The 27,293-nt window shown below is 40.6% G+C and overlaps 1 protein-coding gene across 5 annotated transcripts in view; it reads left to right on the forward strand.

Moving 5' to 3' along the window:
• LOC128102210 (transmembrane and coiled-coil domain-containing protein 5B) overlaps positions 1-23,945 on the forward strand; it is a 69,201-nt gene extending 45,256 nt beyond the window's left edge. The window contains exons 2-12 of one of the 5 annotated variants that reach the window (XM_052725787.1): positions 13,317-13,653; positions 14,295-14,444; positions 14,802-14,919; positions 15,234-15,284; positions 16,309-16,377; positions 17,419-17,475; positions 17,945-18,004; positions 18,535-18,599; positions 21,920-21,995; positions 22,226-22,269; positions 23,455-23,765. In XM_052725787.1, the coding sequence (XP_052581747.1) occupies positions 13,589-13,653; positions 14,295-14,444; positions 14,802-14,919; positions 15,234-15,284; positions 16,309-16,377; positions 17,419-17,475; positions 17,945-18,004; positions 18,535-18,599; positions 21,920-21,995; positions 22,226-22,269; positions 23,455-23,653 (954 nt within the window). In that variant the 5' untranslated portion in view covers positions 13,317-13,588 and the 3' untranslated portion in view covers positions 23,654-23,765. Of the gene's footprint in view, positions 1-13,316; positions 13,654-14,294; positions 14,445-14,801; positions 14,920-15,233; positions 15,285-16,308; positions 16,378-17,418; positions 17,476-17,944; positions 18,005-18,534; positions 18,600-21,919; positions 21,996-22,225; positions 22,270-23,454 lie in introns of all 5 variants that reach the window. The other 4 variants (XM_052725784.1, XM_052725785.1, XM_052725788.1 and 1 more) reach the window with 4 other exon arrangements.
• Positions 23,946-27,293: the final 3,348 nt, after the last annotated feature.

The following is a 27,293-nucleotide window of genomic DNA, read 5'->3' on the forward strand; positions in this document are numbered from 1 at the left end:
ATGAGCTCTTGGCTACTGATATCATTATCTTAAGTTATGCACCCAAGGTAAGACCACCAGGTTCCATTGGGTAGTTCCAAACCCATAATCACACAGACAGCATTTGCTAACATCAGTAGTCACAATACAAAAGAAAAAGACATGAACATTGGAAAGCAACCTTTAGAGAGGGAGAGGGAAGACAGATGTGGGAGGGAGATAAGAGAGGGGATCATAGGAGAATCATCAGACTACATGTTATAGCATGGATGAAATCATTAAAGGACAGGATACATTTAATCAAAAAAAATGTTTTTTTTAAATAACCTAGGAAGTAAAAGAATTCTGTGCTGAAAACTTTAAGACACTGAAGAAAACAATGGGAGATGAAAAGACCTCCAATGTTTATGGTTTGGAAAAGTTAATATTATAAAATTTGCCATACTAAAACAAGAGCAATCTACATATTCAATGCAGTCACCATCAAAATTTTAATGCTATCTCCACATAAATATAAAAAATATAAAATTAATATGGAAGCACAATAGATCTCATCCAAAGCAATCCAAAGTGTGCCCCCATATACACACAAAAAGCTGGAGGTAGTCTCCCCATACCTGATTTCAAGTCATATTACACAGCCATTGTAACAAAGACAGCATGGTACAGGCACAAAAACATACAAGTAGGTCAATGAGATAAAATCAAAGACCCAGATATAAATCCACGCATCTAAAATCACCTGATTTTCTACAAAGATGAAAGAACTGAGGCTGGGAAAACTGGATATTTGTATAGCTAAAAATTAGTCTAGACCCCTAGGCCTCTATCTACAGGGACAAAACACAATTACCAATGGACCAAAGATCTTAATATAAGATCTGAAACTCTTGAGGCCAGCCTGGACTACACAAAGTGAGTTGTAGGATAGCCAAGGCTATTATGCAGAGAAACCCTGTCTTAAAAAACCAAAAAAAAAAAAAAAAAAACTAAAACTTTTGGAAAAAATAAAAAACTCTAAAACTTTTAGGAAAAAAATAGGAAAAGACAACAAGATACAGTCATAGGCAAGGACTTTCTGAATAGGATTCCACTCACTGGAGAAATCATGCCAACAATTAACAAATGGGACTCATGAAAATAAGAACTTCTGCACAGAAAGGAAACAGTTAATGAATAAAGAGAGAGTCTATAGATTGGGAGAAAATCATTTCTAACTACACATGTAACAGAGGACTAAAAAAATATACAATGAACTACAAAAACTGAGAAATCAAACAATTCAACCAATCAATGAATGAATGAAATAGCATACTGTTCTCAAATGATAAATTATAAGTGGGCAAGTAACATGAAAAAGTGTTCAGCCTCACTACCCATCAGAAAAATACGCAAGTTGAAACCTCATTGGAATTCTGTCTCAGAATGGCAGTCATTAAGAACACAAATGACATCAAAACTCATGAAGAAATGGACAGAAGTGAAACCTTCTAGCTGGTGGAAACATAAACTAGCGAAGCCACTGTGGAAACTCGTGTCTGGTTTTCTCAATAAGCTAAAATCAACCTGATATATGACCTATCTACACTATTCCTAGGCATTTACCTGAAAGAGTCTAAGGCAAAATAGCACAGAGAAACTTGACAATAGCTAAGTAATAGAACAAACCTGTGTTTCTAATCACAGAGGAATAGACAAAGAAAATGTGATCCATACACGCAATGGGAATTTTTTTAATCCGTAAAGATGAACAAAGTTATATAATTTGTGGAAGAATGGATGCAGCTGGAAAGAATCATATTATGTGTACTAAACCACTCTCAGAAAGCCTAATACCATGTTTCCTCTCATTTATGGTTTCTGGGTTTTATATAGATACATAAAGTCATGTGTATATATGACATGAAAGTAGAAGTGAGTACTGGGGAGATGTCATAGTCAGTAATGTGCTTGCCACAGAGGCACAAACACCTAAGTTCTATTCTCAGTACCTACCAAAATTTTTACTATTGATTAGTGGATAGTTGGGGTATTTTAATAATTTTGAAAAAATTGGTGGGAATATATTTGAGTAATGTAGACAAATTTCTAAATGGTCTTATTAAATAAAATACACGGAGCCAAATTTGGAGTGAAAGCCTTAGATCAGGGAAATAGGGAGAGCCACCAGCCAACCTTACCTCACCAAATCTGCAGCTTCCAAATGTGAGTTACTTCCTGTCTACTCATGCCTTTATATGCCTTGCTTTTCTGCCCTCTTAGCCCAGCTACCTCACTTCCTTGTCACTGCCTGTCTGTACAGACCTCTAGGTCTCTATGGTTGGTACTGGGTTTAAAGGCATGTGTCACCACAACTTGGCTCTGTTCCCTAGTATGGCCTTGAACACACAGAGACCCTGCCTGCTAAGTGATCAGATTAAGGGCGTGTGCTGCCTGACTTTGTTTACTTAAAATGGTTGGCCTTAAAATGGTTCCCCTTGATCTCCAGGCAAGCTTTATTTATCAAAGCACAAATAAAATATCACCACATTTCAGCACAAATAAAATATCACCACAGAGTAACACTAATATAGCAGAATAAAGAGAATTCTGTCAAATATTGCCTATTTTTGAGCAAGCAGGCATTAATGTCACTAACTTCCAAGTTGTCTCTTAACCAAAGCAATCTTTGCCCCACATTTCCCATATCATCCAGATTATGTTTTTCCAAATCTATGATGAACTGGTTTTGTGAGAAGCTAGAATATTGCTTTGAGACTTACTTTCTTTTAAATATAGGGATAGCAATTAAGAATGAGCAGAGGAGCATCTTTCTTTATTTATCTGAATGAAATTTCATTAAAAGTATTTTCTCTTTATAATGAGGCTTTAAAAATGATAATTTACCTAACTTTTTTTCCATTTCTGTGGAAAGCTCTTCATCACTGTTCTGGTTTCTCTCCTAATAAGTGAAAATGGAAATGGAAATCCATTAATTAAATTCTCTAATAAGATTCTGTAGCTATTGGCTGTAAACTCTAGGGGAACCATAAGCTCCTAATTACAGCTTATCAATTGCAATTAACTCTTCAAAATATTCCCTAGATGGACTTGAGAAAAAGAAAGAGTTGATAATAAATTTTACAAGAGATTGAGAGCTCTTTCTGTGGCAATCAAGGGCTACTATCAATCAAGGATGAAAAAGCCCAATCCTCATTTGGTAAATCTATCAGATGATAACATTTCTTTCCTGAGACAGACTGAGGACTTGGACTTTGAGCAGTTGGGTTGACATTGAACATGATGGTGGTGACTACCTTTGTTAATTGTAGGTTGACATCATGGAAGCTGCTGCTAAATGTTTTGCATTTTTGAGGCCAGGTTTCAATGACATAGAGTGGCCTGGGAGACTGACACTAAAATCTAAGAAGCAGGACAAACACAAGATAATGGATGTGACGAGAAATGTCACATTTAGCATCAAGTACAAGGGCAGGTCTCTGTAGCCAGCTTTGATTCTGGAATGACAGTCTTTTAAGAGCCCTTCAGGTGTGACTTCTGTTTCTTGTTGATATGGCCCAGGGGTGTCACATCTGCCTCCTTCCCTTATGGAACCCTTGAACGGGATGCTTGTTATTAGAAATGGCTTGAGTACCTCACTCCTAGTTTTTTGCCTCTTGCTCATGTGACACGTACATATGAGACATCATCTTGGTGATCTAATGCTGTGTAGCAAGAAATTACACCTAAGAGTGAAAAACTAAAGACAAACACAACTGCCAGCAGACAGAGCCACAACTTAGGCAGGGCTCAGAGAAACACCACCCTCTTCTCCACAGAGCTATCTGGCTGGAGATTAGAGGACTCACGTTCTACTAGTCTTGTGTGATGGCAGGATCAGTCCTGGCTATTGCAGAGATACTCAGTCAGGCCTGGGGCCTGATAGCTTGCTTCCTTTCTTTTGTCTTTTCGGACTTGCTCAAAGCCTGAGTCCCAAGAGAATGAGGCTGAAGCTGATAGATATTTCTGATCTGATCTCCGAAACCACTCAGTATTATTTCCAGTGCAGTTTAGTTATGTACACAGTCACAAGTCTGTTCAAAGTCAAGGGGAAGGGATTGGACTCCTCATCTGGATAACAGAGTGGCAGGTTCTAGAGTAGCCACTATTGGGGCCATTTTTTGGAGAGTGTAACCTGCCACAGAGAGGGAATTTGTTCACAAGGCATAACAGATTTTCGTGTCCTTGTAAGGCTTGTCCAGTCTGCCACCTCTGGTTGCTTCATGAAAGGACTGCTTGCTTTGTGACAATTTCTGAGTGCACTCCAGCCTTCACAAGGCCTCTCTTTCCATGTCAGCTTTCTGTTTAGAACTAACACTGTCTGGATGATCAGTTTTGAGTTAGTTTTAATTAACATAGAAACTGATTTTTTTTCATGTGTCAAATTGACATATATGGAATAAGATTATGAGTAATTTGTGTCAACTTGATTACAAACTAGAGTTTATTTTTGGAAGAGGGACCCTCAACTGAGAAAATGCTTCTATAAAACGGACCTGTAGGCAAGTCAGTGGGCCTTTTTCTTGATCAATGATTAATATGGGAGGGCCCAACCCATTATGGTTAGCAACCCAGGTGCCATACCTTGGCAGGTGGTCTGTATTGTATATATACCCATCTGAGCAAACCGTGAAGAGCCAGTCAGTAAGCAGAATTTCTCCATGGCCTCTGCTTCAGTTCCTGATTCCATTTGCCTGCTGGAGTTCCTACCCTGACTTTCCTTCATGATGGACTACAACCATAGGCAGAAACAAACCCTTTCTTCTCCAAGTTACTGTTTGTCATGGTACTTATCACAGAAATAGAAACCCTAACTAAGACATACCTAGAGCACACTTGGACTCTCTCTCTTTCTCTCTCTCTCTCTCTCTCTCTCTCTCTCTCTCTCTCTCTCTCTCTCTCTCCTTTCTACCTTCTCTTGTCATTCTTCTTCTTTCTTTCTTGGTGTTAAGAAAAAATTATATATAAGCCACTTATTACATGCTAGGAGGAATATTCTGTGTGATAAGTCACTCTAACAGGAATCTTAAAAGGTCTTATTAATAAAAAACAAACTCAGAGCCAGATATTGTGGTGAATACTGAAAGATCAGAGAAGCAGAACAAACCACAGCTAACCTCACCACGACAACTCTTCATTGGATCCTGTTTCCACAAATCTTCAGACTGAAAGTTTCTAAGTCCTCACCTGAATGGATCTCAGCTGAACTGCTGCTAAAAGCCTAGAAGCTTCCTCGCGTCTTATATATCTTTCTGTTTCCTGCTATCGCTTCCTGGGATTAAAGGTGTGTGTCACTATGCCTGGCTGTTTCCAGTATGGCCTTGAACTCACAGAGATCCAGATGGATCTCTGCCTCCCAAGTGATAGGATTAAAGGTGTGTGTGCCACCATTTTCTGGCCTCTGTGTCTATCTAGTGGTTGTTCTGTTCTCTGACCCCAGATAAGTTTATTGGGTGCACAATACATCAACCACAACTCACTTATACTCTTCAAAACCCTCAGTTTTGAAAGACAAAAGAAGGCAGAACTATTCCATATGAAAAGGAGACTAAAGTAATGGCAACTAAATGTAACAGGACTGTAGATATAGGAGAAATATTACAAAATCACAATGCTCAACTAGCAAACCTCAAGCACTATACAACTAAGCATTATACAAATCAATGTTAAATATGAATGAGTTAATTTGATTATGTTTGAATCCTAGCATGATTGACAGCAAAGTAATCATGAAAGTCAACCCTGGCTTGGAGAGGAGGGTTGCAGGGATGACTTAGCAGTTCAGAGCTCTTATCGCTCTTATAGAGGACTCAGGCTTGGTTTACAGCACCAACATGGTGGCTCACAACTGACTGTAACTCCAGTTCTGGAGAGTCTGATGCTCTTTTCTGATGTCTGTGTTCACTGTACACTCATGGTACACAGGCATTCTTGCTCAGTGCCAAAGGGAACATACATGCCACATCCTTCCAGGCCTCAGGGATCACAGAAGAGAAGTGGACATAGTGTAAGAGGCAAAAGTGGATGAAACTACACAGAAACATGATCTTCTGAACACAGCAGGGTAGCTGCATATACGAAGACATAGCAGTTATGATAGCATGTATGAAACCTTTGTAAGCCCAAGCCAGACAGAATCCCTGCACAGAGAAGAAAGCTATATAAACAACCTCACCCTTAGTTGTGGAGCTGTTGGGAGAGGAGAGACCATTTTCTCTAACAATGCAGCCCCTGCTGAGCCAGCCAATTTCCAATGGAAGATCATAATACTGCCAAGAAGATTTGATCAGCACAAGTTGTTCTTGAAGGATTTAACTTTTTTTTAAAAAGATATATGCATTTTTTTCTTTTCTGTTTAGAGGAGAAGTCTTGTATACTTCAAGCTGGTGTAAAACTTAGAATTCTCCTCCTCCAGCCTCTGAAAGCTGGGATTAGAAGCACAGGTCACTATGCTAAGCTTAAGATGAATATTTTAGCAGGAAATTGAGTATAAATATAGTACAAAATATATGCATAACATTGAGGAAAGTGTTATTAAGCAACACTCATACACCCAGGCCAGAAAATGAAATATATTCCACATGTTCCCTTTCCTACTCTGATCTCATCCCCTCTCTTTTCTAGAATACTAACCACTATGAATGTTATAATTATCCCCTCATTTCTACTTCATTCTTATCACCTACATACATTACCCTGGACCACAATGTTTAGTTTTATCTGTTTTTTTTCCTTATGTATATTGAATGAAAGCACATACATTCTTCTGTGCCCTGCCTATTTGGATCAGCATTATGATCAGGAGGTCCAAATACATTATCCAATGTCATTACAAATTATTTCTACTTCTGTGTGTCACAAATTATTTCTCTATCCTACAGTTCACTACACTTAAGTTTCTGTCAGTGTGTAATTATAATTAGCAGTACTACGTGAAAAGGATTGTGCATTTTCTTCAGTGTAAAAGTTCACATGTATTTTTAAGATAAGAAAGACAATAAAATTTCTAGCCATGGGATCAAGTATCTGTTCTATTTTGCCATTTACAATTTTTTATAAGTGAACCCACCAGAGTAGCTGTTGTCTCCAAATACATTTGCACCATTCTTATTCCAGTCCATATCCTGTAAGTGGACCATGTGACCTTTTGTTTACCTCATGTGAATTATTAGGTTATGCCTAGCATTGTCCAGCTGACAGTTCAAGTTCAAATTTCTCAGCTAATGGAGAAGGCAGGCTGGCAGCTAAGATTTCCTTAACAAACACTATTATAGGTGGATTACAGAGGAGAGATCAGATTTTGATGTCTTCAGGACTCTAATGGTAGCATTTTCTGATCTTGAATGAGCCCAGCATCTTAGTAGTTATTCTGGGAGTCAGTGAGTTTAGTGTTCTCTGAGACACTAGCGACACCATGGTAAAGGCATTTTATCATGATGGTTTAGAGGCTATGATTTTGGTATGAATCCATTTGCTATATTTCCATTCAGACAACATAGATGTTAATAAAAAATTGTGTAGTTCGACTATTGCCCCAGGGAAACTCTCTTAATAATACAAAAGTTTTTATTTAATTCTGTTAGTTTTGATTGACAACTTAGTCTTAATGTTATGAAAAGCTATATAAGATACAAATGAATTAAGTCTCTGCTAAACCATAAAATATTTTTTCTTCACGTATTTGCATATGAATTAGGGAACACAGTATCTTTTGAAATGTGTATTAAGTCCATTTTTTTGGTCATTTTTCAAGTATGTAATCTAACAATTGAAAATTGCCCCTTCACACTTGGAAAACAGAGTTAATTCCTAACAACACAATGATTTTTCCCATCACAGTGTGATATTTGTGGAGAACTAAAATAGCATAACAACACAAACCCTTCTGACTTACAGGACTTCAAATGTAAAGGTTAAAACTACATTCTGGACCCACACAAATTAGCACAGAACTCCACCACTGCCTGACTCCTGGGGCAAAACAGAAGAAGTTCTCAGTAAGATAAACAGTTGAGAATACAAAGCCATAATTTGAAAGAGAAAACAGGAGACTTCATTCTGTTTTTCTAAGTCACAGAAGCAGTCATAATTTGAAAGAGAAAACAGGAGACTTCATTCTATTTTTCTAAGTCACAGAAGCCCAACATTGCCCGATGCAACATTATAAATGCACAGCTAGGTAAAGGTGGGCCTGTGGATGCCCAAGGGGTTTAGGATTAGACTCATCTAAGGATGAAAATGTTTTAAGGTCTGTTGTGTCACAAGGATACAGATGACACCATTGTATCTATTTGCTTACAAGGTATAAAGAAAACTGTATAAAACAGTCAAGTGAGAACTTGATGCACATTTATGTGAGTTGTTTGTGGATTATCCACTGTAGAGATAACCAGAGAAAAAGAACTCAAGTTTATTCTGAAAAGGTTTGATCTTTGTTGGTGACATATGAGTGAAAATATATGTAAATGTGCCCCCAGAAAGATCTAGATAGATCTTACCAATTAGTTATGCATATACACTAGTTAAGAGCTGTAGCCAGAAGATTTTCTGTATCCCAGCCTGCTGGCGGTCTGGACAAATCTCTCCCACTCGCATCCCCCAAGTAAACACATAGAGGCTTATATTAATTAAAACTGCTTGGCCATTAGCTCAGGCTAATTACTGACTAGCTCTTATACTTAAACTCAGTCCATTTCTGTTAATCTATATGTCGCCGTGTGTTCCATGGCTTTACCTGTGTGCCATTGCATGCTACTCCCTGGACGACAAGCTGGCATCTCCTGACTCAGCCTTCCTCTTCCCAGAATTCTCCTTGTCTGCTTATCCCACCTATACTTTCTGCCTGACTACTGACCAATCAGCGTTTTATTAAACCAGTGTACAAAAGCATTATCCCACAGTATTTCCCCTTTACTGTTTAATTAAAAAGGAAGGTCTTCAATATAGTAAAATTACATAAAGCAAACAGTTATCAAGCAAGAATTACAGTTACAATATCTAGTCTATTTGTATTTTGTAAAATGAAAGAAAATATGGAAAACCATAACTATCTAGTCTTCAACTACATTAAAGACCTCAAAAGGATATAATATTACCTAAGTAAACAGGAAGAGCATTGTAAGCATCTTCCAAAAAATCTAGAATGACAGAGACAGCTGCCTGCTTGGACAGTTATCCAAAGTTCTTCTGTAACTTTGGGGCATCCATCTTCAGCCATATAGGCCTAGAGTCTCTCAGTCTCTTTTCTCTGTGTCCTGTAGAATGTCTGGCAGAGTTACTAAAGCTAATGACATGCAGAACTCTAAAACTCGTAGGAGAAAAATCTTCAGGAGCAGGGGCTTGAAGAAGACTTTTAGGGATGATGCCAAAAGCATCATCCACAATTGAAAATTTCTATAAATTGAATATAAAATTGTTAGAAATTTGCTTTGTGAGAACTCTGTTTAGAGGATCAAAAGACAGAGACGGGAGGTGGCTCAGCTGATAAACTGCTTACCACACAAACATGGAAATGTGCTCCTGAAATCCCAGTGCTGGAAAGGTAGAGAAAGTTGAATCCCTGAAGCTTGCTGGCCAGTCAGTCTAGCTAAATCCATGAGCTCCACCTCAGTCAGAGTCCTTGTCTCAAAAGCCAAAGTGGAGAGTGAGTGACAAAGATACCCAGTATTGACCTGTTGCCTGCACCCATACATGAAAAGATATGGTGGCTCACCCTCTCTCTCCCTCCCCACCCCCCTCACATACACACACCAAACAGAAGAGGATGGAAGAACAAACCAAGCTACAGGATGGGAGAGAATACCTTCAAATCATGCTTGACAATGAGTTTGTGTGTAGACATAAGGGTAACATTGTTACCCCTGGTGAAATTCAAATTAAGATGCTACTGTTCTGCAACTGTAAAACTGTCAGAGTAACTAAAGTCAGTTAATAACAACACCAAATGCTAGCAATTATGTTGAAGAAATGGAGCGATGATGCATTTAGTGATGGAAGTATAAAATGGTGCAGCCACTTGAAATAGTTCTCGGTAGTATCAAAAACCAATTATATCTTTATCATAGAGCCTAGCAGTTGTCCTCCTGGGTGTTTAATGTGTGTGCATGCGGAGGCCAGAGTTAATTGTTAGGTGTTTTCCATTATTGCTGTACACCTTATGTTTTGAGACATGGTCTGTTACTGAGCATGGAGCTTACCAGTTCAGTGAGACCAGCTAGCCAGCACGCTCTAGGCATCAATATTCCTGGCACTGGGATTGCAGGTGCATGCAGCCATGCCCTGATTTTTACATGTATGTGGGAGTTAGGAACACTGGTCCTCATGTGTGTGCTGCAGTCACTTTGCTAATAACTAATTTATCTCTCCAACCTGCAAATTCCTGTTTCTATCAATAAAAGTCCCCCCTCTTTTTTCTGCCTAAATTAGCTATTGACTTGTCTTAGTTAGGGTTTTTATTGCTGTAATAAAACACCATAACTAAAAGCATCTTGGAAAGGAAAATGTTTATCTAATAGTTGTAGTCCATCATGAAGGGAAATCGGGGAGAAAACTCAAGACAGAAACCTGGAGGCAGAAACTGAAGCAGAAACTGCAGAGGAATGCTGTGTACCGGCTGGTTCCTCGTAGCTTGTTCTCTTTGCTTTTTTATACAACCCAGGGTCACCCGCCCAGGACCGACCTCATCCACAATAGGCTGAGCCTCCCCATATCAATCATTAATCAAGAAAATGCCCTACAGAGTTGCCTATATGCAGTCTGGGACAGAAGCATTTTCTCAGTTAAGAATCTTTCTTCCTAAGTATGTCTAAGTTTGTGTGAAGTTGACAAAATACAACTGATACATGAGGAAATAGGTCTACACCCCATCTTCTGGAGCGTAATCAGTTTCACCTCATTATTAACTACTGTAGTAGCTGTCACACTTCTTAACTGTCACAAAAGACAAGAAGCATCTTCTAGCCCTTGCACACTATATAAATAAATTGAGAGACCTTCAAGATGACTCAACAGTTAAGGGCACTTGATATAAGCATGAGAACTTGAATTTGATGCCCAGGTCTCACATGAGAAGGAGAGAATAAAGTACAGCAGTAAACATTTAGAGCTTCAGTTGTGGCTTTGAGCTTCTTAGTTTCAAAGGAAAATATGTTTTCACACCAAGTATATATTATTTCTTTGAGGTGATGAACTAATAATGATTCATGGAAGGTTTCATAGAGAGGGAGAATTTGTATAGTGTCCTTAAAGAAAAGAAGATGCAGTTTGGTTTGAAGAATATTTTCATCACAGCTTGTCAACCAGTGGAGCCTAGAGGATGTGGCTGTCCAGTGAGGATTCTGCCATGGCACACTATCAATAATGATCATGTACTAATCTGTCTGTACAGGGGAGTCTGTCTTAGGTGTGTTAGAAGGAGAAGGAGCCAAAGAATCCTGTTCTCCTGTTTTAGATAATAGGAATCATATAAATCATTTATTCATCCATTTGTTCTTAAAATATTCCTGCCATATTGAATTTTGTCTGAACAGAATCCTGGAGCACACCTAGGCAGGGACAGAAAAATGAATGATTAAAATGCACTCAAGGGGCCATCCTATGGCCTAACTGTAGGATGTAAAACAGACTGAAAATAATACAAAATGCCACAATAGGAGAACAAAGTCAAGGACTTAATTCTGCTGGGACTGGTGGTTTGGTATTTGGGAATATGGTCATGCAGCAGTGTGTGAGCAGAGTGGTGAAGGGGTGAGGAGGTTACAGAAGAGGTCTCTGCTTGACAGACACATTCCTGGACAAAATGGTGTCAAAGACCTTCCCAGGGAGTGGAGGTTACTGCCATTTGTTTCTCTTAGGTTTGATTCAGCTCATGGAGTACAATGTAGGTGGGAGTTTGTTTACAGGAGCATGCCTAGCTTATGCTCTATTGATATTTTTACAATTCTATAACCTGCCTTATCTTAGCATGGAGAAGAATCCTAGAATGTTTGCCAAGGTGACATGGATATGCTAAATGCCATCTACTCTTGCAATAATTTAAGACCTCAAAAAATAAAGGGGGTAATCTATAGTAGTAGGCAGTGGAGTTGGGTCTCTGGACCTAACATTTCTTTTCCCACCATCCTATTTTGCCTTCTCATCTTCTTGTATTCCTGCCACCATCAAAATATCTCACTCTTCTTTCCCAATGACCTAGAGGACCAGTGCAGGGCAGGAGGATAAGTTTTTATAGCTCCCAAAGTCCCATGTGGTAAGAACAAAGGCTCAGACACCATTCAGATTCTTCTGGCCTTCTTTCTGACTTTCCTACCTCATACCCTTTGGCTAACTCAATGGAGGCGCACATTTGAGTTTAACTGCAGGAACTTGTGAACGTGTCACACAGAGATCATGGAAGAGAAACGAGAGTGGTCAAAGCAACTGCGAGGTCTAGAGATTGGGGATGTGAATGTGTTCCCCATAGAGCAGATTGTTGCTGCCTCGGACGATGTCTTAGCTGTGCCCAAACTTGTTCTATAGGACCTATTCCTGTTTCATAAGACACCTGAACTGCCCTGAAGTTCTGGACTTTCCCACTTTGCTGTTGGGATGACAAGACGATGTCACTATCCCACTATGACATGCGGCCCCACCCAGCCAGAGTAACCAGCCCAGTTATATGTGGAGACTCAGTCAGCAAGGCAACCCCTTGAGTGACAGTCCTAGCATCTAGCTGGAAAGGAAATCTGTTTGGAACAAAAGAAATCTCTGTTGAAAAAGGAAAGCTGTGTTTAAAAAGGTATTAGCACAGTTTTGTTTTTCTTGTGGGTAAAGAGACTTCTGGAAGAAAAGGAAAATGAAGCAGAAATGATGGAAGGGAAAGAGGTGGGAGACGAACTTCAAAAGGTATTAAGATGAAGAGCTGTAAAGCAAAAGGTAGAATGGGAAAGATAATGGCATTTTGGTATTCTGCCTTCCTAAGACTGAATTAGAATCTGAACTTTAGTGCTGCTGTGGTGGTTATAAAATACCAGCTTTTGGGTCTGCCTCAAAGCTTGATGCCTCTGTCTTGTTTCCAATAGTGGTATCATGTTGCTTAATCAACTCAGCCTTTACTGTCCAGAGCTTGTTGAAAAGCTGGAAAGTAATAGGCTAATAGAAATCAGGCAGCCAATTTCTCTGTTCTTTTTTTGTTTCATTTTGTTTGGGGTTTTTGTTTTGTTTTGTTGTTTCCTGAGGGTCTGAGTTAGAAATAAATTCTTTTTGTATGTCAATAGACATACACGAGTCTATCACATGTCCCTTAAATTTTTACCTACCAGAGCAAGAGCAAGAAAGAAAGGGAAAGGATCAGAAGAGAAGAAATATAAAAGATTTCTACACCCAATGTGATTGGTTCTGAGATCCCAAAATCAAGCGGTGATCTAGTTTGCTGACATTTAGTTTGTATAGAATATTGAAACTGAGTCTGGAAAAGTGAGAGCATACAGAAGGCTCCAACTTGACTCTGCCTTGCCCAAAGAGTGTCTGACCTTTGCCAACTCCTTTCTGGCTGATGACATGATGGATAGTAGGACCTTCATTTTCATGACAGATGTCTGCATTCACATCTAGGAAGCCAAAGATGGAAGACATTGGACAGAACCCATTGGATGATGGGTAAGTAATACAACAATAGGGAGCTAGAAAAATGACTGCTCTAGAAGTTTCCAGCAATCCAGACCACAATTGTGAAGGATGTACATTCCTTAAGCCTGAGAGGATCGTAGAAGAAATTTCAGTTCCATTTCCCCTTCATCATGCTGTAAAAGCTGTCCAGTCACCCAGCACACTGGCTTGATTTAGGGGAAAGATTCATTGCTTTCCTTTCTTCCCACCCAGCCTAGGCTTCTGACAAACTAAACAGAAAATATTCAAGTTTCTGACGAAAGACTTAATTAATTTCTTTCATTTTCTGTCTTTAAATGCCTTATAGGTGTTGCTTAGATTCCATATTCTCCATGTAAAAATTTTGGAAGTGAACAAGTTAGAGTACAATCATTTATATAAAAAATATGTTTTTTTCTTTTGCTCACAAAAGATTTGCATTCTAGTATAACTTACAATATTTTGAATTAAAGTGTGATATGACAGACATTTACTTTATGAGAAACACTGTAGGGATTGGTTGATCATGGGAAAAACAGTGAACCAATTAGGCACATAAACAACAGGAGACTGGAGAATGAGAATTCGGGGATGTTTTCTTGGGATTCTGATGTTCTGATCTGAGTTTAGTTATAAAGACGCTTTTCCTTTAGGCAGGAGATAACAGAAATACCGACTTTAGAAGCCATAAAACAGAATCTCAACTATCTGAACTTGGACCTTGAAAAGGATCTACAGAGGCTGGATGAGGCCAATCAGATTCTCCTCAGAAAGATTCAAAAGAAAGAGGAATCTATTCAAAGGTCAGGCTTTGTCATTTGTGAAGGAGAAGCCCCTCAAGTGATGTCCATAAATTAAAGGGAAGTGGAGTTCTTCAGGTGATGTCCATAGATTAGAGGGAAGTGGAGTTCTTCAGGTGATGTCTATAGATTAGAGAGAAGTGGAGGAAGGTTTACTTCCCTGGTGTAAATCTCAGTGTCTTGTTTAAATCCTGAAACATGAGCTGTGATGCCCTCAAAAGGCTTTGGTGCAGATCTTTGCACTCAGTTTCTTCCCTTTGTTGACATTTTATTACAACTGTCAACCCAAGATGTTGGTGGTGTGATTTTGGTGGCAGCTTCCTTAGGACTGAGCCACATCTGAGTAACTTTGTTTTTCAGTCTTGAAAGAGATATTGCCCTGTCCATTGGAAAAGTCTCGGAGAAGGATGACCTCAGTGAGATGACAATACAGAGGGAGAATGCCCTGAAGGACCTGGAGCTGGAGACAGCAAAGCTGGTGAGGAGACTTCTAAAAGAGACCCTCAGATGCCTTCTACACTTATCATCCTGTTCTTCTCCCCAGAGACTGCGCATGTGCTTGGCCTCTGTGACTACAGAAATCACAGCTGCTTGGGAGAGCGCTGTGGCAATGAAGCACTGGGCACGGGGACAAGACCTTGGCTCTGTCCCAGATTCCCCATGTTGGACCAGGGTGCATTTTATTTTAACTTGACACACTCATCCTTACATATTACATACGTGGCCTTGGTAAGAGAAAAGGTTGAGAGAGAGCAGAATCTGTTTGTCTCCTTAAATTCCTTCTTCCTACAGGAGAAAAAGAATAAGACCCTAAGCAGGAATGTCATGGAACTACAGAAGAAGGTAAGGAGACACCTCAGGTCATAAGGTACCCCATTTCCTACACCATTGCCATTACAAAAGAAAGGCTGGTGGAATGGGCAGGAAACATAAAAGGTGAGTTCTGGGGATGTTCAGAATTATATATATATATAGGCTACAAACAAATGAAGGGATTTTTCAGACACTGAGTCCATCCTTAAAATATGACTAATTTCTAAAGAATTCTAATAGAGTTGTTAACTTCCTGAACTCTCTAGTCAGAAAAACAAGGAGAAGACAGTGAAATGTCTGTGCTCCACGCCCCTATCACCTTCAGAGTCTTCAGACACTAAGCCAGTATTTGCCCTCTGGTCACGACAGGTCAAGGGAGAGGAAGGAACTGCAAAGTGAGCAATGATTTACCACTCCTTCCCTACTCCTACTGCTATGCCCAATCTCTCCTCATTACGGAGCTATGGTGGTCTTGGGAACAGAAAAATGGTGTCCCCTCAGGGCTTAGTGGTTAAAAGCACATACTCTTACAGAGAACCTGAGCTCTGTTCCCAGTACCCAGGTCAGGTGGTTCACAACCACCTCTATTTCAAGCTCCAAAAGATTTGACACCCTCTTCTGGATGTTAAAGGCAGCTGCACTCACATGTACATACCTACACACACAGAGACACAGACACAGACACAGACACAGACACAGACACAGACACAGACACAGACACAGACACACACACACAGAGACCACACACAGATACGCACACACAGACACACACAGACATAGACACACACATAGACATACACACAGACACAGACACAATACACACACACACACACACACACACACACACACAATACAAGTAAATATGAATTTAAAATGTAAAAGGCTGTACACGCGGTATGGAGTTAGGCGACTTCCACAGGGTCAAGGAGACATGTTTCCATCCAAGATGTTTCAGTACCCGAATTAGTAACTACAGTTGTTCTGCTGGCTAAGTCTAACCTTCTTAGCTTATCCATGTGCCTTGATGAGTTCAGTTTTTGGAATGATATTTCAGATTTCAAGAGGACTTAAAAATGCTGGCCCTGATTCAGAAACCCTGAAAAAGAAAATAGCAGAATTGAAGGTGAGTAGAATAGCAAACTGGGATTTTTTTGTATGACACATGTATAGGTCCTAGGTTCTAGGAGACTGTTTTCATAGATTCTCGTACGTGTGACACTAGGTGTGTCTATTTGTGCATTAGAGAAGAGCCAGCATCCTTTTTTCCCCTGGGGCATCGTAGCATTTCTGTTCACACCCAAAGCAGAGGTGCCTACATTGCCTTCAGGTGGACGGAATGGCTTGAAAGTCTCACTAGTTAATGAAACACATTCCAAAAATGTACTGGGGTCTTCCCCAGAGCAGTTTGTATCTAAATAAGGACAATGCAAATACAGACATTCAAGTAGAAGGCAAATGCTAATTCTCACAGTTACATAAGGGTGTATCAATAGTCTTATATGGTTCGCCAAGCTGTGACTCATAGAGTAAATTTTATTTTCAAATTGTATTTTGTCTTTTTCCTCTAATAGAAAGTAAAGCAACTGAGAGTATTAATTTGAAAAACTATATTGTTTGCACCCCAATGTCTAGAACATTCTAGCACATAGCAGATGCCCAGTAGATATTTGTTGAGTGAACAAATGAAATGGACTCGAGTTGGGAGTAAAGCCTATTGGGAAGCTCTCTGCAGTTTTAGGGGGCAAGCGTGCCATTTGGCTGAGCCCACCATCAAGAGCGCCATTGTCTGCTTTTCTCTGACAAAGTGGGAGGTCTCCTATGACTCTCGTGCGATTTAGAGAGCATGTGTGCACCAGCCTGAATAAGTGGGAGAAAAAGGCTGGTGGGCTTTGCTCAGTAGGAGGAAGAAGAACAGCCAGATTCACTGGAGAGTCTGCCTACTAAGGTTCAAATGTCAACTCTGCCATTCTGAGTCTTGGTTTAGTTGTGTATATAACGTCTCTGTGCCTTTGTTTCCTCATCTGAAAAATGGGTAATGACTATATCCTCCCTTAATTATTTGTCCTCAATACACGGCAGCCACCCTGAGTTTGCTTTCGGCTAGCCTGGGTTTTCCTTGCATAAAGAAACGCCGTTCACTTTCTGCTGTTACCGTCTTCCCTAGGTGAAACTACAAAAGTCAACCGAGTCCTGTGCACAACAAGAGAAGGAAATGGTCAAGGTTAGATTAGGCCAGTGCCTTTTCCACTAAGTGTCTACCTAGGACCTAAATAGGAGGGAAAGCCCCAGGGGCTCCAGAAAGGTTTTCAGGCATGGGAGGGGTGGAGCAGGACAATCTGACAAGTGAATTTCTGATTCACAGGCAGGTGGAAAAAATGCATTCATTAAATACTGGCCTTAACATTTTTAAAACACTCATCTGCCTCGTAGAATCACAAATCTAAAATTCCCTCCTGTTTTCCAGAGAGGCTCAGGACAACATGGGCGAAGTTTTCCCCCTCCCCTACTCAAAATTAGGCCCTGTACCTGAATGATGAGGTCACCTTTTGAGAGGTGGTTGTTTTCCTTCAAGTAAGGAGTTGCTAAGTAACCGGCCACATGTCCAATGTACCAGGCAGGTTCCCAGGGAAGCAGCCAAAACTTGGTACTGATTGAACCCATGAGGTTCCTTTGCTTTCTTCTTTTTCTAGATGGAAAGTGACTACCAATCTGTGTACCAGCTCTGTGAAGACCAGGCCCACTACATAAAGGTACAATGTTCCTGGGGAAGTCTGAATGGGGCAGATCTCCCCAAGTCAGGAAAGAGCTCTTTTCTCATTGGGCTACCATCTGCCATGGGAAAATGCCTTTTATTCATCAGAATAACCACCAAATATCAGTGCCCTAGACAAAGTGCTGGACCCTGTCAGACAGGGTTCCTCAACCCATTTGTTTTTTAATGTTTTCCTCACCCCATTTGTCTAGTAAGTCTGAGGAGTTCTGTGGAGGACACCAAGGCTTCAGGGAGCTAGGTTACATGCTCTGGGAATTCAGTTAGTCCAGGTCAGATCTGCATTTTGAGTACAGTCAAGGTCTAGAAGAGGAACTTTTGTTCTCATATGCCCATTCTGTCACTAGGACTCTGATTTTTTTTTTTTTTATTAGAACATCCCCCTACTTTGTGCACCCTGTTGTGTGAGGTATTTGGAACCTTAGGAGTTCATTTTAGTGGAATATTCCTATCAGTGACTTTAAAATAAAGACAAAATTTCTTGTTTATGGTGCTCTCCCCCGTGGGAAGAAATACCAAGAAATTCTGAGGGAGATGGAGAAGGAACAAGAAATGATGCTGCTTGAAAAAGAAATGTAAGTTTGGGTCATGAGCGCCCCCTGGTGGATTGCAGTGCCTGCCCCAAGGCGGTTCCCTGACGAGCAGAACATTTAGACAAATTGGTAAAGGACATACATCAGGCCATCCCTGGCAACCTCTACTCATGTTTCAGATTGAACACTCATCAGCATTCAGACTAGTTACGACCCAGTAACTGGGACCTGAAATGTTTTTATGATGCTCTTTTCATATATCCTTAGTTGAACGCAGTGGCCCCAACACGACTCAAGCTATGTTCAGAGATGAAAAAACATAGAGAAGAGATAGCACATGCAAGGAACAGACATTACTGGCATCTCTGTGTGTCACAATCTTTCCCAGGACTTTGACACATGAATGACCAGAGATTGTAGATGTATTTCACAGAACTTGACACATATTCTTTTTGTTTATACTTCTTAATTGTATCACATACTATACAAAATACATTAGTACCACTCAGAGCTACATAGAATATAAGCCCCAGAACTTCCTTGAACTCTCTATCCTGTCAATACCCATTGCAAAAGTAACCACTAGTCTGATCATTTTAAAACTCTATCCTCATTTTTTCTGTAAATTCAGTCTATATCCCCTATGTCTGGCTTTCTCTGAAGCTTATCTCTACTGCATTATGTGACTTACTCTTTATAATATTCCACTGTATGAATATGATACAACTAATCTATCACTGATGAACACTTTGACTATTTCAAGTTTGGGGATATTTAAATGTATCCTTCCATTTTTGAAGGGTCATTGGGTATACATATCTTGGTTGTACTAGATGAAACAATCTTGATCAATATCCTCACTCACAAGAACTTTACAAGAATTCTGGGCTGGAAGATTGCTGGAAGTGGGTAAAGGTGTCATTCCCATTCGCTTATTGTTTTCCTTGGGCTTTGAGTTCAGTTCTCAGGAGAATGACACTATGATTTCCCCCAGATTTTTGCTGTTTGTGCTTGTACTCATCTGAAATCTATCTTTCCTGTGTCCAACTAGCCCTGTACATCCTTTAAACTTTTAAGTATTTAAAACTTGAAAGTTTAGAGAGATGATTTATTTCCATGGGTGCCTTGGTAGACTTTGGTGAGCCTGTTTTTATGTGCTTTATTCTTCACAATTAATCTGTGTCTCTGTCCTTTTACCTCTACTGAATTGTTTTAATTATTATAGCTTTATAGTTAGCCTTGATATATGGTAGATATAATCTGCAAGTCTTTCTTGTTTAAGATTATTTTGGCTACTTTTGGACCCATGAATTTCAATACAAATATTTTATAACAGTTTCAATTTCTACCAAAATAAACAAACAACTTACTGATATTTTGATGGCAATTATTGGGGTCTGTAAATAAAATTTGGAGGTTAATTAATGTCTAGCTAACAGTTGTTCCAACTTTATCCATCCATTTATTTAGATCTTTAACTTTCCTATAGTGTATTGTCATTCTATATAGTATTCTTACACATCTTTAATCATACTGATAGTTTTTGATATTGTAAATGTTGTGTTCATTTGATTTTATGAGTGGTAACTGCTAAAATATAGAAATACATAGGCTTCTGTATACTGAATTGTATCTATTAACATTGCTTTCTGATTTTTTTCTTCTTTTGAGTCTTGAGTTACACACAGGTAACTAGGAGCCAGCTCCATTGCCAGGGAAGCCCATTTAGCTATTTTCTTTGACAGTCTTGAACACTGAACTCCGCCTCCTCAGCCAGTTGACATCACCATTTTCTGCTAGGACTCTATTTCCCTGCAATGCAGGTTGCCATATGTTCTTGAGAGAAAACCTTGTTTCCCTTTGACTCCTGAATACCATCTCCAATACATTCACTGGTGCATTTTGCCCACTTTTATAGTTGCTTTCAGAAGTAGGATGGTCTGACACAAACTACTTACTTCATCATGGAAGAGCCAGGAGCCTGTGCCAATTCTCCCTTTACACCTTTATTGATTACTATAAAAGGAAATACCCATGAAAATGCTGGCTAAGCTTACTGGATTAATTCTATAACAGAAAAACAACTCTACATAAAACAAGTAAGCTTCAGTGTCCAGAAGGCTTTGGAGAGAGAGGACAAGCAGGCAAATGTTAGAGAAGAGTGGGCAGTTGAAGAAGAGAATGGCAACAAGTTATTTGCCCCAATGTTGTACCTTGTGGCCTGACATCAAGCCAAACACATTGTGTGAATTTTATGTATGGAGCAGTTAAAACATGGAGGAAAAAAATAGAAAGAAAGAGAGCCAGACTTGGGGAGTTTCTGGATATTAATCATTCTGATGTTAGGTTAGAGCCATACAGTCTGTCTCTGGTGACGGCTCACATTCTGGTCTGGTCTTCTAACCTCAGCAGGGATGCTCAGACTGCCCTGAGAAGTTCAGTTTGAAAGTCAGCCAGAGATTTAGGCAGAGCTTAGGTACAGATTATCTTTCTCTTAAGAATAGAATGTGTGCTGGCTAGTTTTGTGTCAACTTGACACAAGCTAGAGTAATTGCAGAGGAGGGAACCTCAATTGAGAAGATGCCTCCATAACATTGGGCTGTAGGCAAACCTTTAAGGCATTTTCTTAACAAGTGATTGATGGTAGAGGGCTCAGCCCATCCTAGGTGGTGCTATCCTTAGGCTGGTGATCCTGGGTTCTATTAGAAAGCAGATAGAGCAAGCCAAGAAGAGCAAGCCATTACGCAGCACTCTTCCATGGTCTCTGCATCAGTTCTTGCCTTCAGGTTCCTGTCCTGTTTGAGTTCCTATCCTGACTTCCTTCAGTGATGAACAGTGATGTGAAGTATAAGCCAAATAAACCTTTTATCCCTCAAGTTGCTTTGGGTCATGGTGTTTCATCGCAGCAATAAAATCCCTGACTAGGATAGAATGGGGGTGGAACATAGCTCAGTGGTAGAGTATTTGCCTAGAACACGTAAGGTCCTCAGTTCATTTCTCACTATCCCTTCACCCCCCAAAAAAGAGGAATACATGTGACATGGAGACAGAAGTCGAGAACTCTTGTAGGGAGAAAGGGAATCAATCAGAAAGGAAATAAGAGGCCCCAAGAAGGCAGTTGCAAGGGGGAATAAATTAGGAGAAAGTATAATAAATCATATTTATGAAAAGGCCATAATGACACCCATTGTATGCTAAATTTGAAAATAATTGGAAAAGAATCAGTCATGTTTCCCAACGTCTTTGCGTGCTGTTTCAACCATGCCGCAGGTGTTTCATGACTTAGGAAAGCTCTTGCAACAGTTCCTGGGGTCACATCACAACTGGCTCTGATCCTTTGTTGTTGTTGTTTTGAAAACCAGATCCAAAGCCCAGAATGACTCTTCCCAAGTACTGGAACCTGGGGCAACTCTGGTAGAGACCATTCAAAGCAACATGGTGAGTCTGGCCTGTCCACACTTAGGCTTTTCTCTAGCCCTTCTTCTTCCTTTCTAAAAATCCTGGAGAAAGAAAGTGAGGTTCTGTTGCCTAGCACCACACCATGGCATCTGGCAAAAGGCAGACAGCTAGGCTCACTGCAAAGACTCTCCTTGTAGTTCCCTACTCACTGCACTGCTTCTCTTTGAGATTCCAGTTACACGTAGTTTCGTGTTCATTACTTTCCACAGGAGAAGAACATCGTCAAGAACCAGAAGAGAAAGTTTTTGGTTAGGTAAGTGGCAGAATCATGCCTCTGACCTAGTTGGTCCAGGCCACATTTACTGTGCAGCTGACTTGATACAGGCCAAAAGAACGAGTATTAGCATCAAACAGATAGCCATGCAGGTTGAGTTCTCTGAACTCTTCCTTTCTTTCTATATACAGAATTAGGACAGCAAACGAACACGGTTCTAAATAGCTGGAGGAGTTAGTGTCTACTTTCGAGAAACTCGGGATGGAAGCTGTAGGTTACATTTCATTTCAATTCCTCTCTGTTCCCCAGCATGATCCCTTTTGGTTTTTCAGGTCCTGGCATTCCAAACCTTTGCTACATTCTTGGAAAGAGAGGATGGGGTGCATTAACATTCCTTATTGTTCAACTGTGGGCTGAGAAATTTAGGGAGGAAATCACTTGAATTCTATCTTTTCTTTTTTTGGGCGGGGGGAGGTTTTCGAGACAGGGTTTCTCTGTGTAGTTTTGGTGCCTGTCCTAGACCTTGCTCTGTAGACCAGGCTGGCCTCGAACTCACAGAGATCTGCCTGGCTCTGCCTCCCGAGTGCTGGGATTAAAGGTGTGTGCCACCGCGGCCTGGTGAATTCTATCTTTTCTTTTTCAAATTTTTGAAATAAGGAGACTTACCTTCAGTTTTCTAGAATTACTTGCTATAGGAGACATGAAGAGCACCACTGGCCATGAGGCTCACAATGTGACCATTATAAACATTTGCTGTTAACCTCCAAAAGGCCTGCCCCATATATACACTACCAGAAAGAAGGTCATCTATTCAACCAGAGAACTTAAATGTCATGAAGGAAGTGTTCAATTCTTGACCACTAAATCACAGGTCTTCTGTGTTCTGTTATCTGTATTCACCATCTCTTTTTTTTTTTTTTTTTTTTTGGTTTTTCGAGACAGGGTTTCTCTGTGTAGCTTTGCGCCTCTCCTGGAACTCACTTGGTAGCCCAGGCTGGCCTCGAACTCACAGAGATCCGCCTGGCTCTGCCTCCTTAGTGCTGGGATTAAAGGCGTGCGCCACCACCGCCTGGCTGTATTCACCATCTCTATCCCCCATTCCCGAAGTACCTCCGGACAGTGTTGCCAAGAGAAAGCAATTTGCCCCCCCATTTACAAGTTCATTTCCCACTGCCCGATGTTAAAGCATTCTGTTCCCGCATGCTAATGGATTCTTCTTTGCAGGCACTTCCGGTACCTTTTCTTCATGATCATGGTCTTCATCCGGCTATTGGGTTATCTGTTGTTCCACCTGCAGTACATAAACCCGGACTTTCTCGTGGACACTCTGCCCGTGCTGATGAGCAGAAGCACGTTGAAGTGGCTGAGGGACATATTGTTTCCCTTCCTTACTCTAGAGGTGGAAGATGTGCTACCACACTAGTGTCAGGTGACCTGCCAGGCCTCACATTGTACCCCCAATGGAGGGGCCATGGCTGTGGCCCTGGGTTGGTGATGTGGGCCAGGAAGGAACTGGAAGCCTATGACTCAGAGCCTCTATGTGACAGCTGAGCTTTATATTTAATTCTCTCCTGGAGTGTCTCTCTGTCAAATACAGAATGCATTTGACCAGAGTTCACTGTGTTGGTCTATGCATCCTGGAGCCTTTCTATGTATTCACAGGTTCCCTGTTCTCTTCAGACAAAACGAAAATAAAAATTCCCCTGGGACTTCCATTTTCTGCTTCATTTTATTAAAGACAAAAATAAAACCACATGTTCATTTGTTAGATTCTGAGTTATTTAGGGATGCATGCATGAGGGCATTCATGGAACTAGACTTCCAGTCTTACTTATTATTATATTAATAACATATTCTCTCCCTATAACTTTTTGTGCTTTATATTGTCTTAAAAGAGTGGGGTTCTGAAAAAAATGACCCTTTTCCCTATACATAGGTAATTACTCATTCTTAAATGAGAAGAAAATAAATTCAAGTGTTAATAAAAATAAAATTCATAAAATACTTCCAGATGCAACCAAATAGAAATGTGTGCTTTTAGATACAGCTAAGCAAATATTTTTGATTTTCATAAAATCCTACCCTAAAATTCCTCCCAACTGGAGACAGCCATTCCCACCTTCTACCAAAAGCTCCCAGAACCTTCTCTGGGTTTCCTGTAGTCCCCTGTCTTCCACCGTCTGTTGTCATTCCTAAGTGCTTTGACCTCGAGACAGGCATCCTCTATTTTTGACCAGTCACCACACGGCCCCTTGTCACAGTGGCATGACAAAATAGGAGTCCTTTTCCAGCACACCTAGAGGATGACAGCTAAAACCATGAGGCTAGGACCTGGCCTTAGAATAGTGTGTGCTTTCAGGAGCACAAGGTGCTGATGTCACAGGAGGAAGGAGGGAGGGACATAGTGAAAACATAAGGCCACCCGTTCAGCTAGCGACATCTCTGTGCTTACAGAAGCTACCACGGCAGAAGAGCCTTTCTTGGCATTGTCTCTCAGCATGTTCCACATGTTCTTGCTTCCTGGGGGAGTTTTCTCTTCTAGGGCTCATTCTTGATACAGATTTTAACAGTTATGTCCAACGACATTGGAGCAAAGGCAGCACATCGAATGTTTTGGCTGCAGACATGATCCTACCTCAGGTTTCCTTTCTGGGGCCGAAGAAAGTGCAAAGTACGAATAGTCTCTGAATATTTGACTATGGCATGTACAAAAACCAAACCAAAACCAACAAAAAAACCTGATCCGAAGCACCCTCTTGTGGCCAGACGAAATGAAAGCACTGTGCACTTCAGCGGCCTTCAAATAGCAAGATCAATTAGATGCCATTCCTGGACCATTCTTTCTCTGTTTTCTAAAAATTAAAATTATTCTTTACTCATTCATTGAGTCAATAACTCAAAAAACACTTATTGAACAACACTATTGGGCTAGCCAGTATTCTAGACATTAGAATTTAGGATTGAAGAAAATAGACCAAATTCTGCCAAAATCATAGCTGGTAAGCAGACAAGCAATTGGATATACAAATATCAGATGCTGTTATGTGATATAGCCAAGTTAGGTAGCTGGTGGGGGTGCTGAGAAGAAGTGTTCACTGACAAGTTAGAATTATAAGAAAGAACTGGATCAGGTGAAGGAACTATCTAGATATCAAGGGGAGAGGTACCCAGCGAGATTCAGCAGGCACATAGCTATGAGGGTCTTCTGAGGATTCCCTGCCCACACCTCATTAGGACAAGTCTATTTATGGGGATCCTTGTTCCTTTCAGGACAAAACCCAGGCCTGAGACGTTCTATACTGAAGCTTCAGCATTTGGGGCTCTGTGCTAGCTAGTTTAATGTCAGCTTGACACAAGCTAGAGTCATCAGCAAGACATGAGCCATGAGTGAAAAAATTCCCCACAAGATTGCCTGTAGGAACGCCTGGAGGACATTTTCTTAATTAGTAATTGATGTGGGAGGTGATACCATACTTGGGCTGGTAGTACTGAGTTCTATAAGAAAGCAAGCCATGGGAAGGAAGCAAGTCAGTAAGCAGGGCTCCTCCATAGCCTCTGCATCAGCTCCTGCCTCCAGGTGCCTGCCTTGCTTGAGTTCCTGTCCTCACTGCTCTTGATGATGAACTGTTACACGGAAGGGTCAGTAAAATAAACCCTTACCACCCCATGTTGCTCTTAGTCATGGAGTTTCATCCCAGCAGTTGTCTGTCCTGAGAAAGTTCTGGTATGGGCTGCTCTGTCAATATTTAGTATATGCTTACTAGATGTTCTTCTGATCGTATTTTTCTGAACTCAAACAACCTTCCTTGGATCATTGCTTTCTCTGTAACATTCGTGCATAAAAACACACTGAAACTGAAGTAAGGTTGTCTAAAGCATGAGACTTGCCCCATTGTTTCAGGTCCTCAAATCTCAGATCTTGCTGACAGGTCTGCATAGGTCTGAAAAAAGTCAGCAGGACCTCTTTCATAAGGGTGGGTAACATTGACTGACAAACAATGCTCAGGATATGGGAGATTCAGGTGAGGCCTGGCTCTACGAAGAGCAAAGATTACCAGGTTACTAGAACATCCATTCCCAGCCTTCTTGGTGGAAAACAGGTATGCACAACCCTTGTACTGAAAAGGAAAACCTGTGTGCTTAACATTCCTGGCTTCTCTAATGTCTTGGTTTCTCCAGTGCTTACCTGTGAGTGTGTGGCCCTCTACACTTGTTTCCATCCTGCCCCTTCCCACCTGACTCCCAGAGTTCTCCGCAGATTCTGAACTTGCTGGCTCCTAGGTTTGGATTACCAAGACCCTAGAAATCACTGTCTTCTGGTTGTAAGCTACTAGGCCTGTGGAGTAGTAGGCTTTTTCTTTGGGGCCACCAGCCAGTTGCCAAATCAAGACACAGAGGCTTGTTAGTTTTGAATGTTCAGTCTTATGCTTGTCCCACTAGCTCTTATAACTTAACCTGTTTCTCTTCATCTATGTTTTGCCTTGGGGCTTTTTTTTAAATCTTTCCTTCCTTCTGTATATCTTATTTTCACTCCTTCTTGTGTCTGCCTACCTGGCAGCTGGCTGGCTTCTGGTTCTGGGCATGCCCCTGCCTTTCTCTCCTCATTCTTCTCAAGCCTAGAGTTCTCCTCCTACTTATTCTCTTTCCCCACCAGCCCTGCCTATCTCTTTCCTACCTAGCTATTGGCAGTTCAGCTTTTGATTAGACCAATCAGGTGCCTTAGGCAGGCACAGTGAACCAGCAATGTATCTTTTCATAATTAAATAGATACAGCATAAATAAATGTAACACATCATTACATCATTAACAAAGGCAGCAGAAACAAATGCAACACACCTTCACATAGTTAAAGTAATATTCTGCAGCATAAACAAATGTAACACATCTTTGCCTAGTTAGAATATTATTCCACAACACCATGGTACTTTGCAACAGCAAGCCAAGAGGACTTTGGATCCTTTAAGAATAATAGTCACTGGTTTGAGATTGCTTTAGAAACCTAGGTGGCACATTTGCAGGTTAATTGGGAGAAATCTAAAGTGCATTTTGTTCCTTGGATTGTT

Source organism: Peromyscus californicus, unplaced genomic scaffold (assembly GCF_007827085.1).
Source record: "Peromyscus californicus insignis strain IS unplaced genomic scaffold, ASM782708v3 Scaffold_7__1_contigs__length_154581171, whole genome shotgun sequence".
NCBI lineage: Eukaryota > Metazoa > Chordata > Mammalia > Rodentia > Cricetidae > Peromyscus > Peromyscus californicus.